Below are 13,021 nucleotides of genomic sequence, written 5' to 3'. Positions count from 1 at the left end.
AAAAATAAATAAAACCTTTTTTAAAAGACTTAGAGGTTAATCTTGACTTGATATGATAGATTTCTCTCTAATATATGCATAAAGTTTATAAAATTTTTTAGAAACTTTTTTTAAGCAATAAATTAATGATTATAATAGAGTGAAAAGAGGGTTTTGCAGAAAATTCAGGCTCGTGTCCTGCTGGAATGCTTTACCTTCCCAGACAAAATACTTAATGTAACTATATATTTACCTATATATAACTACATAGATAAAGATTCTATATATATCTACATAGATAAAAATATAGATAGATAAACAGTTACATTAAGTATAGATATATATAGATAAGTAGATCTTAAGATTTGTTTTATAAGAAGCAGTAGTTTGTACTGTTGGGTAGCAGCCAAAAGAAGCATACTCTAAATTACAAGTTAATTAAAATTCTCTCTAAATATCTCATTTTCTTCCTGTGAGCAAAACAGTCAAAATTTTTAATGTGCAAAGGTGTTTTTTTTTTATGCTGGTTTAAATGAGCACACCTTCTGCTCTGATACAGTCTATCTTGATTATTTTTTTCCTTATGCTTCTATCAGGTTTTTAAAATGACAAGTCTGAGTTCTGAATGGATGAGACCCTAAATGCAGACAAAGAATGGCATGCTTTGCTTGCATGGTCTATGGCAAAAACGTGGCCAAGCAAATTTTGTGATTAAAATCTACAACTGTTCAATTCACTTTTTCCTTCAAGAAGAGCCTTTTGCAAGTTGGTTTCACTTCAAAAAAAAAGGATATTCTTTTACAAGATATAATTAACTTCCCTCTCTCTTTTTTTAAGTTACATTTCATCCTGACCAATCCCAAAATTTCTTCTCACTTAGCTTTTGTGACAGTGCTCCACCATTCTTTTGAACTCTGACAGCTTTTTTTTTTCCCTGTTTTTGGGAAAATACTCTGTTTTTTTTTCCCTCGCATCATTTTCTCTCATGCTTTTATTAACCACCTTTGAAATTATGATCCCAAATCTGCACCTCTAGTTTGATTTACCTGATGAATCCCAGTCCTACATTTCTTAGTGTTGCTACTTTTGTGTTTCGTCAACAGCTTAAATTTAACACATCCAAGCCAAGTTCCATTTATGTCCTACCTTTCAGATGTTTTTATTTTGCCTTGTCACCCAAGTGTGTAATATAGGGCTTACTGTTTGTTTATTTCATTTTCTTGACCCTTATATTAAAAAGTTCTACCAAGTCTTTCCATATAGGAAGGAGCAAGTTTGGGGGAGGATATCAAAAGCTCAGTTCTGGATATGTTAAATTAACCATTCAAATGGAGTTGTTTAGTAGGCAGTTGATGTTTGTTGAGTTTGGACAAAAAAATCCAGAATACAGAAATGATTTTGAGGGGCAGAAGGTCAACCGCAAGTTGGTGCTTAAAGCCGTGAAAGTGAGTGAGATCATCAAAGTATGTATTGAATGTAAATATAAAAAGGAAGCATTTTGAGTTCTTACCTCTGAGGTATGGCAACTTTAAAAACAGAGATAAAGAACCAGCAAAGGAAATTGAGAAGCAGCTGCAGCCAGTGACATTGTCATGAGGGAAATGAGAGTATGTGCTGCTGTTGTGGAGCCAAATGGAAAAGATGCTTTCAGCTTCATTCTCTCTTCTGAGCCCCAGATTTCAATCCAAATACCTATTCGCCATAAATTCCTTGAACTCAATATATTCAAATGAAAAATCTTTATTTTTCTACCCAAATTTGAGCTTTCCCTGTCTTTTAGGGTCTCATTAAATCCCATTACTATCCTCACATTTACCAAAGATAAAGATGTGATAGTCATCTTTTTCTTTCACCTCACTTTCATGCCCAATCTGATACCCTGGCAGTCCTGTTTCCAAAATGCATTCCATATCACTTCATCTCTGTAGTCACCACCCTCGTCTACACCACTCCTCTCTCTCCCATCATAGGCCTCCTAATTGGTCTTTTTATACCACTTATTTTTCTGCTCTAGTTCAGTCTCTAGAAGAGAATCAAAAGTGATTTATTTTAAATATAAATTGGCTTGTATTATCTTGCTTAAAAACCTTTCAATGGAAAGAAGGTACTTGAATGGCCAATAAGCACATGAGAAAGATGCTCAACATTATTGGATATCTGGGACAAAGATACCACTTCACACCTGCTGCAGTGGTTAAAAAGACTGGTAATATCCAGCATCAGCAAGAGTGAAAAGCCACTGGAGCTCTCATACACTGCCGGTGGGATTATAAAATTGTACTTTGGAAAACAATTCAGTGGTGTTTTTTAAACAGCTTTATTGAAGATGGTCAGTTTTCTGTCCACAATTCCTCCCGTACATGTGATACACCCAAGGAAAACAAAAACATGCTCACAGAAAGATGTGTTTAGGAATGTTCATAACAGTGCTATTCACAATAGCTCAAAACTGGAAACAACCCAAAAGTCCATCAGCAGGCAGATAAATAGAAATTGTAGTGTATTTATGAAGAATACGTCTCAACAACAAGAGGGGAACTACTAGACTTAGCAACATGAGTGAATCACCAAGACTTATTGAGTTAGAAAAATGCAAAAAATCAAAAGGGATACATATTATATAATCCCATTAATAGAAATTCTAAAATAGGCATGACTGAACTATGGGGATGAAAATCAAATCAGTGATTATGGGGGACAAGAAGACATGAGAGAGCATTCTTGTGCAAAACAATGGAATACAAGGAAACTTTCAGGGATGGTGGAAATGTACTTCATCTTGAAATGTACACTGGAATATACATTTGTCAAAATTTATAGTACACTTAAAATCAATGTATGTGAATTATACCTCAATAAAATAGTTTTGTTGTTTTTTTTTTCTTTAAAAGTCTCCAGTGGCTTTCTGTTGTACTTAACAATAAAATTCAAATTCAAACTCCTTTTGGTCTCCAACGTCCATTGTGATCTGGCACCTGCCCACCTCTCCATCCTCATCTCTTCCAACATCTCTCTCTCTCTCTTTGCTGAATCGCAGCCACACTGGCTTTCTTTTAGATTTTATAACTTACAAACATTTTCCTACCTCAGGACCTTTACTTAGAACATTCCACACCCCTACCTCTTCCCATGGCTGTCTTCTTCTTATTCATCTGTTACTTCCCTACATGTTCTTCCTCAGATAAGCCTTTAGCTGTCCGCTTGCTTAATGTTAACTCCCTGCTTGCTTAATGTCTGTTTCCCTCACTGCATGTAAAATCCATGAGGATAAGAGACCTGGACTCTCTCGTTCTATACTTCACGTCCAGAACTTAGCATAATGCTTAGTAAATTTTGATTATTTGAACAGGTGGTATCAGTTGCCTGTTTGAGTCTAGACAACTTCAAATTCAGGGTCCATGAGCTCTAGTTTTTCTAGTTGTTTTTTGATTTTCTGATAAAATTTTTTAATCTCTATATTTCCTAGTTATAACCTACCTTAAAGACACATAAAAATCAACAGGACTGATAAGTGAAACATATTAAAAGGTGTCTTGTTGTTTGGTGTCAAATGATAGAAGAGATCTTTTAAAGTCTAAAATGCTTTTATAAAAGTATATTAGAGACATTTCCCTTTTTTTAGTTTCTCTTCTGTGTGTGTAGAGACTATTATATATAGATTTTAAATCTAAAATACTTTTAGACATATGATTTTTACCTCTTTAGTAGTAATTTTGAGGTGAGATAATTAGCATTCTTGCTCATTATGCAGATGAAAAAGAAAGGGGAAAATAAGTTATTAAAAATTTAAATGAGTTGCCCACGGGTCTAGAGTATGAAACCCAATGAAAATGGAAGGTTTGGTACGTGTCCCTCCTCCCCTACCTTACTCCCCACCCCCACCCCCCCAAAAGCTAATTATTTCTTAGTAATTCTGCATTCAGTTTTTGGTGTTCTGCTTTTATTTACAGCTTATGGTGATACGCAAGATAAAGTCATACAGAAAGCATTTGTGGAGCCATATTTTAAAAATAATGGAAGGTAAGTTGGTCTTGATAAATACCAGCAATGTGATTGGAAGTGAAACAGCTTTCTTTGTCAGAGCATAGTGCAGTGTGTTCCTTTACCTTTTGACCCTAACAAAACTGGAATTCAAGCTTTATAAAAGTGGCAAATTTTATAAATAAGGAAATTTTTACCACCACTACATTTTTAAAATAATTGTCATAGTTCTTTCCTCTGCTTTATTATAAAAAATATTCTATTGTATTGTGAAGTTTATATGAACTTTGGGAATTGTTTCAATTGTGTACTACAACTTTAAGGCTGTAGGTGGTAAGCCTTAGGTTGTGCTTCAGAATTATAAGGATTGTTAAACCTTCAAAGCAAGTTGATTTTTGAACCATAATGCCACATTCTGCTAAATACTGTAACTTTCAATCATGTATTATTCATTTTAGAAATGAATTAAGGCCTAGTAATTCATTCCCAAGGTTTTTTGTGCTTTTTTTCCCTTTTAAGTTATGATGATGACAAATTGAGTCATTCAGTAAGCAAAATTATTCCTTATACTTTTTATTTCTGTCAGTTTTAGAAATCTGACAGACTAAGATACATTTTTATTGATGTCTGTAAGACTCAAACAGATAAAAGCAGTCATTTCGTGGCTAAATGACTAATTGTTTTTCTTTATTTACCAGTTTTTCAAAGAAATTGTACCCTAGCATCCCAAATGTGACTAGGGTTTTTTTTATCATTACGAACTCATGGATTTATATATATTTGATGTGTCAGTCCATTGCAGTTATTGTACTTACTGATACTGAAATTGTCCCATCTTTACCCACTTGAAGCCTCTTTGAATAGATCCGACTCGAGTCATCTTTCACAGCTCCCTTGTTCCTGGTATGATAGATGTCCTGACACACTTCCCGCCATTGGCCGAGAATCTACCAGAATCTGTCATTTCTCCCAGAGTCCTAGGTTTTGTTTTTTGATTTTTGTTTTGTTTTTAAGTGAGAACTGGTATTTAGGCCACAGTCTAGCCACTGAGGGTTGCCCATTGCAGCTGCTAGTCATTGTTTCTAGACCTTTTAGGTAGACAGAGTTAGAAATAAAAGTTTTTGTTTTATTTTGTCTTGTAAGGTGAACTACACTTGTTTATACCGATAGCTTCAATTTAAGTTCAGGACTACCGGATTTTTACGTAACTTCCTGTGTCACAATCTATACCTGCTTTCCCACCTGAGAATTCCACTTTTTGGTCCCACCCACATCATTCCTCCTTTAACTTTATTCCACAGTGCACACACAAAACAGTCTCAGAATAACACAGACTGTCACCAAGCATATGATTTAGGAAAATGGCTTAACAGTTTTTGTGTTTTAAAGTTGCTTCAGACAATTATTATCTATGTGGTTATGCCACCAATTCAGTACCCAGGTTTGTTTTATTTTGCTTTTTATTTTTTAGGAATTGTTTTATATTTAATTCTTTTTGAAATTAGGTAAATTATGTACAAGGTACCAGAGGCTACAAAACAAGGTATATTCAAATAAGTCTAACCTCTTATCTGTTAGCTTTACTCTGTTAGCTTCCTATCCCTGAAGGTGGTAATTATTTGTTTAAAATTTATGATCTTCCATCTATTTTTAAAATAAAACCAAGTTTGGTTTTATCAGTATAGATATTTGTAGCCAAACTCTCTCCCCTAGACAAATGGTAGAATGCTATATATGCTTTTCTCTGTTTTGCTATTTTTATTTAAATCACCCATTATAGTATATGATCATTTTCTCATTTCCTTTTTTAGTTTCATAGTACTTTATTGACTGTACCATAGTTTATTTCTAGCGATGGACATTGGAGTTGTTCATAGTGATGCTGACATACATAACACTGCAATGAGTAGCCTTTTGCAGTTTCTTCTCAAGTTTTCACCTGTGCATCTTTGGGATAGATTCCTAGAAATGAGATTGCAGAGTGATTTCAGGTGTTTTATATTAGAAGTTCACTTTTTAAAAAAGTAGTTTTATTTATTCTGAAACTGTTAGGTATCTAGAGGTACAGGAGGTGGATAAAGACGTAGGGGTGGTAAAAGTCTCCGAGTTCACGTAGTTCCTTTCCCCACTGAGAATACTAGTAAACACTGGGTAGGTGGGTTGTGTCGTGTAGGGACAAGAAGCTTAGTAACCTGTCAGATGATGTTTCGAGGTCTACTACAGATGCCAGTGTACTAGTTAATTTGCTGCTGTATTACAGCACATATAGAAACAAAATGGATAGTATTCAGAAGAATGGATATGGCCAAATTACATTCTTCGTAAGCTCAAGATTCTATACCTATCTGGAAGAAAATACAGTGGCAGTATTTCTGTGTATCCTTTCTTGTTCTCCCTTTTTAAATGTATAGGTTACTCCAGAGTTTGGAAGTTCTTGAGTTTAGGCACAAAAGGACCTATAACTTCATATACTTTGAACTAGAATAATTAAAGCTTGTTTTTTTGTTTGTTTTAAGAAAAGTGCTTGCCACTCAGGGGTGCTTGTGACCAAAATACCTCAAAGTAGTAGAATATGTGTTACCAGCAAGCCATTTTTAAAAACTCAGTTTTTGTGAGCAAGATTGTTTAAACTCACCAGGGGTGTTTCTATTATTAATGTATATACATACACCATCGCATAACTTTTCATTTACCTATCTTGTCAGTTTGGATTTTTCTGTATTGGGTTTTTTTTTAAAGGAGGATACAAGTATAATAATAATTTCAAAAAATGTTATTTGCTTCCATGGGATTTTCTTTCCAGAGTACTCCACACCTTTTTGATCCATACCTCAGTGGTTTTGACCCTTCCGAGGTTTCCAATGCTTCACAATAGGATCTAATCCATTTGAGGACAAATATAAATGATAATTTTGCCTAGTATTTTGAAGAAGGTAGGGTGGATGGGAGCAGCATAACAGATTTTTAGAGCAAATAACATACAAATAGAAACTGTTCTTTGGCAGGGAGTAGATTAGCCCTGAAATATGGGTTCTTAGCTCTAGAAAGCCAGGTTAACAGAAGCGGTAGTCTCTTTCTTAGTTATGTTATAGAATACTAATTCCTGAGTCTAATAATATAGTATTTTTTAATTAGGCTATTTTATATTTTATCTCCTAATCTAATTATTTTTAGCCAGAGGCAAAAAAAGGAAGCAGTGGTTCATCTTTTTCAAAGAAAAACATCCATAAAAATACTTCACGTATAGTAGGCACTTAATAAATATATAGTGAAGAATGAATAAAGAAATATTTGTTTTTCTAACATACTGAATAAGCATTTCAAATAAAATGAATGAATGTTTTGGGATTATTTTTTCCCGTGGGCTCTCACCTTTGTTAATTTAAAACCTGAATCAAATATCTTTATAGTAACAAATAGATTACCAGTAATTTTAAATTTAATTCATCTTTTCCCCAGAGACACTGGCTTACAAAATTTTCCTCATATTGAGGTGGTTCGGAAAAAAGAAGAGAGAAGAAAATTGCTTGGACACACATGTAAGGAATGTGAAATTGTAAGTACTATTATCAGTACTGTTCAGTTGGAGTATTTTATAGTATGGCTTTATAGGGCATGAATGCATTATTTAAAAATTATAGATACAAATTACATTTGTATCAAGAAAACTAGTTTAAGCAAGGAATAACAGAGTAAATAATAAAGAGTATACTGCCTGGGACCAGAGAGACATAAACATGAAAACGAAAGCCCTTAATTTCTCTTGCATTTTTACTAGTGAATCTGGAGTCTAAGAACAAGTTCTTATTACCACTTGAAGACATTTGTGCCATTTTCCTTTTCTGTATTTATTTGTTTTTGTTTTGTTTTGTCTTAAATTTTTCCCTTGGGTTACATTATAGCAAAGGCTCTTATATATTTACTTGGGGCGGGGGGTGGATTTTAATATCCCAACAGGAAACTTTATAAAATTTATTATTCACACCAATACTCTGGAAATGAGATATGCTCATAATTGGATTTTTTTCCTCTAAATAACAGGTACAGCCATAAGCTCTTCCTCCCCCATTTTCCTTTCTAAACAAAATGTAATGAATAGACTCTACTACTTCATCCTTAGAACACAATTATATTTTTCTTCCATACAGTGGCTGTTTTGGATAGTACAGTTATAATATGTAGATAGTACTAATTATCCTATTACTGAATAGTTTCATAAATAGGCAGGTTCTGTGTTTTCTTGAAACATGCCATTTTTGTTTCTTCCCTGTTATTCACTAGCTATCAGATGTCAGCTTTCAACAACTTCCTTCCTCTTTCAAATTTCCTTTTTAACAACTCTGGGCTAGAAATTTTGATAACCAAGCACATTAAAGTTATATGTGGCCCTGGCTGGTGTGGGTCAGTGGATTGAGTACCTGTCTGCGAACCAAAGGGTCGCCAGTTTGATTCCCGGTCAGGGCACATGCCTGGATTGCAGACCAGGTCCCCAGGGGGGATGTGCAAGAGGCAACCACACATTGATGTTTCTCTCCCTCTCCTTGTCCCCTCCTTCCCTCCTTTCTAACAATAAATAAAATCTAGCCCTGGCTGGCATAGGTCAGTGGATTGAGTGCGGGCTGCGAACCAAAGCATCGCAGGTTCGATTCCCAGCCAGGGCACATGCCTGGGTTGCAGGCCACGGCCCCCAGCAACCGTACATTGATGTTTCTCTCTCTCTTTCTCCCTCCCTTCCTACTCTAAAAATAAATAAATAAAATCTTTAAAAAAAAATAAAAATAAATAAAATCTTTTAAAAATTGTAATATATATATATATTTTAAATCTCTTTTGCTAGAAACACTATTAATTGCTTTCCTTCTCTCAGGATTAATTTCCTGTGCTATCTGTTTTATAGTCTCTGAAAAACATTGTTTCAAGAATTTTATTCCATTGTTTTAGTTTAAGGGTAAATCTACTCCTCATGACCACGGGTGAAAGTGTCAGTCCCATGCATTTAAATGTTCCCTATGAACTTACAGTTCCTAAATGTATCCCATCACCTGTTCCTCATGTGGAATATGTAATACACATGTGGATATGTCATAGTCATCTCACATTTCACATGTTCAAAAGCAAATACTCAATTTCTACTTCCAATTCCCAAACCTCACCTCTTGTCTACTATGCCCATCCTTCCAGTTGTTTAAAACTTGTATCTTATGTTTTAAGAGTAGTTAGCCTTTACTCTTTCTCTCATGGCTCAATAACTAATCTATCAGCAAATCCCACTGATTGTGCCTTCGATAGATATCCTGTTTTCAGTCATTTATCTCCACCACTAACCCCTGGACCAAGGTTCATGTTTAGTCTGAACTATTGGAAAAGCTGCTAAAGTGCCTTCCTTGTATCTGTTTGTTTTTTTTTATTAATAAACTACTTGTTAGAACAGTTGTAGGTTCACAGTAAAACTGAGTGTTAAGTACAGAGAGTTCCGCATACCCCCATCCCCATTCCCCTTTTCTTTTCATTCTTCTTCTCTCTAGGGTGCACTTCTCACACAGCAATGAATGGATTTCTTTCCTCATGATCTTTTTAGAGTAAAGGTTAAATCATGTCACTCCTCTATCCAGAACGCTTAAGTGTCTTCTCATCTCACTAATAAATAGAATCTAAAGCCCTTATCAAGGACAGTAAACTCTGGTATCCCACTTTTTCTGACTTCATTTTCTACCTCTCTCCCACATGCTTACTGTGTTAAAACCACACAGGCCTACATTGTATCTGAGTATGTTGTAATTGGGTGATAGTGTTTCTCAAACATTGATCGATAACTGTGATTGTCGAAGGGCAGCCCATCCCACTTCCCAGGCTAAAGTAACAAAGGCAATGAGGATGATGAAAAAATACCCCACAAAAAGTTATTTTGGAGATATTCAAAAAGCCTTTAATTAAACTGTATAAAAGAAAAATGTATGGAAAACCTCTACTTCAAACTTAACTTTTGTTCTAAGTCTGCCACTTTCAATAAGTGATATCTTTGGTAAATTATCCTTTGATTTTTAGTTTCTCAAATATAAAATGAACTTAGCTGGATTATGTGATCCTACATTTGTGTTACCCTAAACCTCACACCACTGCTTTGTTTTCTTTAGATCTAGAACTTGAAGACCTGTACAATTTGCACATATATAAGTTTTATCCTTGCGTGCATGAAGTTCAGGGTCTTTATGATTGCAGTTACAAAAAATTGTATGCCTTTGATCTAATTGAAAAGTGCAGTTTAAGGGTAAAGTTATGAAGCCTATAGCATTCAGAGCCTTTAAACTTGTGTTTTAAAAAACTGTAGGGATAGGAAAATTACTTAAACATACATTATATCCAAATAACAATTGAGAAAGTGCTATTCAAAGTGCAGGCCTCTGCATTTCTGTCACTGGTCTGACGGAGGGGAAGAGTTTGCACCAATAAATCAGCTGTATCACTAGGCTCATTGTAAAGTTCAGCTGGCATTTTTTTCCATTGTAAGACTTTATTGATCAAGGAGGCCGGTATGTTGATTTACATTGTAACACAATCTCCTTTTCTCATTTGTGAAGCAAGCATTTCACAGACAGCACTAACTACTATTAGTAAGTAATTGATATTACTTATCATCAGGGGAGTATTGTTTCCTTAGCATCCCTAATTTTTCAATAAGTAGATTTCTTAGCTTCAAGTTTATAATCAATAAGCATAGCACTCCATTTATTATCCCTAAGTGAAAAACTTACCAGTTTTTATTATTAGTATTATGCAGACATTCCAGTAGAAGAAAGAGAAAAGAAGTTAGCTTCCTGTTCAAGACACCGATTCCGCTACATTCCACCCAACACACCAGAGAACTTCTGGGAAGTTGGTTTTCCTTCCACTCAGACTTGTGTGGAAAGAGGTGAGAGTACAGATTATAACATTTTCAAATTACTTTTTTAAATACAGTTATGCCCAAGTCTGACTTTTTCTCCATGATTCTCCTTACCGGGGGTTATAGTTTTATGACATAAAAACAAATTCCTAAAGATAAAAGGCTTACCTACAACTCTTAATTTCATTAGAATCAGGGATTGTTTATAATGACTTCACATGATTGTGTATGCATGATCCTGGTTTACCATCCAACTTTGAGAAAGCAGTTACTCTTTCATGCTATTATCAAAATGACTTTTAATAAAGTAAATAGTTTTATACAAGTTGCCAGCAAAGTTTTATCTTTTTAAAACAACTATGAATTTAAGATTTTAAAACCTCACCAGAATGCTGGTTATTTTTAAACCATTTATGAGTAAAAAAAGACCTTTGTTTGCTTAGAAAATTATTGACATGCAACTAGCTCTTTCAGATATGACACTTACATTTAATATAATTTGAGAATGTATGTAACTTTAATGTTTCATATATTTAGTGGTAAGATAGTTTTCCCAAAAGAATGCAGTCTTTGACAGCCATTACTGTATCTCCGCTTTCCCCATTAACAAGCCAAATTAAGTCCTCTTTGACATGATGTCTCTGCCTGGTCCTCATACAAAATTAGGCAGTCTGGATGTGAGCCTGTGTTTGCACTGCTAATATGGCCTAGGGGTATGGTTGGAGCACAGTTCTCTCCTGCAGACCACATGATTTTACACATCTGAGGAGAATCGAATAGTCTGGAGAGTGTAGGGGCATGTCATCTAATGAAATAGCTACTACAAAAAGGCTTTTTGATAAGCACCTGGAATTTATTGTAATAATAAAGGTTTGTGTTTAGCCATTGTCCCCATTGCAGCCTGTGGGAGGCAGATTAGGAAAGTGCTTAAGAACTCTGGTTTTGGAGTCAGACAGATCTTGGGCAAAGTCCCAGCTCTTCCACTTCATAGGTTTGGGAACTTGAGTGATTTAACTTCACTGGGTCTCCATTACCTCATCTGTGAAATAGGTATAGTGGAAGCTCCTTCAAAGGAATGTGTTGTCTGAGATAATGTAGATGACACATTTCCTAAATGTTTGTTGCTACTATTGTTAGTGTCAATGAGGAAAGTGATGCTAAGTAGTGACATCACTGGTCAGCATCACTCAGCTAATAGAAGAATCATGTAAACTTACAAGTCATTAAGTAAGACAATGTTTACTGGATATGTACTGAAAGAAATTTATGTTGCAAATACAGTCTTCTCAATTTCTATTTTGTTTTTAAGGTTACATTAAAGAAGATTCTGATCCTTGTCCTCGTCCAAAGCGGCGGCAGCCTTACAATGCAATCTTTTCTCCAAAAGGCAAGGAGCAGAAGACCTAGATGTTGAAGCAAAAACATGATAGAGAACAATTTCTTCTTTTTGGTTATTTATAGCTAATGGTGATATTAAACACTGATTTTTTTAATCTTCTGTAAAATGATTTATAAGTCATTTTTCTGTTCAGCACATTTTTAAACCCCATTTCCCCACCACACAACTATATGGATAAGTTTTTTTGTGTATTTTCTTACTTTTGCACCTTTAAACAATAAGGTGCTTTCATTTTTTCACTCTTAAGAGTTGTTTGCTATTACTTAATTACAATTTTGAAAATATGATAATTATAGTCTGTGATTTGTTACCTTTCAGATCTTTTCTGTCTTCCATTGTTATTACGTTCAACAGTGATTTTGTGTAATCATTTTGTAATCATTACAAATTTTCATTCTCTTAATCAGTTACTCTTCTGCAGGTCATTCCAATGTCTGACATTTAAGTCTTTTTTTAAAAAGGCTAAATTTTAATAGTCATTTTAACTCTCCAGCATTTTTCTTTTGTCACTTGAAATGAAGTACTACTGTATAGTATGTTCCTTTTGAAGTGACCACAAATATCAACTCTTTTTCCTTTTGTATATAACATAAATTAACATCATCCTCTGATCTGATGCTAATATTTTAGTTTCTCACATGGTTTCTTTTCATTACACTTTTTTTTCTGGTGCAGTTTTCAAGCTGAATTTGTTGAGTTCTCTGCCCACATGTTCAAGTTCAGTTTATTATTTCTCTGGATTGATTAATGTTCTGAACTTCCAGTTTGACAACAAAATA

The 13,021-nt window shown here is 34.5% G+C and overlaps 1 protein-coding gene across 3 annotated transcripts in view; it reads left to right on the top strand.

Annotated features, from left to right (window-relative positions):
* RBBP8 (RB binding protein 8, endonuclease) overlaps nucleotides 1-12,696 on the top strand; it is an 83,925-nt gene extending 71,229 nt beyond the window's left edge. For all 3 annotated transcript variants that reach the window (XM_036009214.1, XM_036009213.1, XM_028524332.2), the window contains exons 16-19: nucleotides 3,930-3,999; nucleotides 7,420-7,516; nucleotides 10,729-10,870; nucleotides 12,153-12,696. In XM_036009214.1, coding sequence (XP_035865107.1) covers nucleotides 3,930-3,999; nucleotides 7,420-7,516; nucleotides 10,729-10,870; nucleotides 12,153-12,250 — 407 coding nt within the window. In that variant the 3' untranslated portion in view covers nucleotides 12,251-12,696. The remainder of the gene's footprint in view (nucleotides 1-3,929; nucleotides 4,000-7,419; nucleotides 7,517-10,728; nucleotides 10,871-12,152) is intronic.
* Nucleotides 12,697-13,021: the final 325 nt, after the last annotated feature.

The sequence above is a fragment of the Phyllostomus discolor genome, chromosome 9, assembly GCF_004126475.2.
Source record: "Phyllostomus discolor isolate MPI-MPIP mPhyDis1 chromosome 9, mPhyDis1.pri.v3, whole genome shotgun sequence".
Lineage (NCBI taxonomy): Eukaryota > Metazoa > Chordata > Mammalia > Chiroptera > Phyllostomidae > Phyllostomus > Phyllostomus discolor.
The sequence above is the reverse complement of the archived record's forward strand: the minus strand, read 5'-3'. Positions and strand labels throughout refer to the sequence as shown.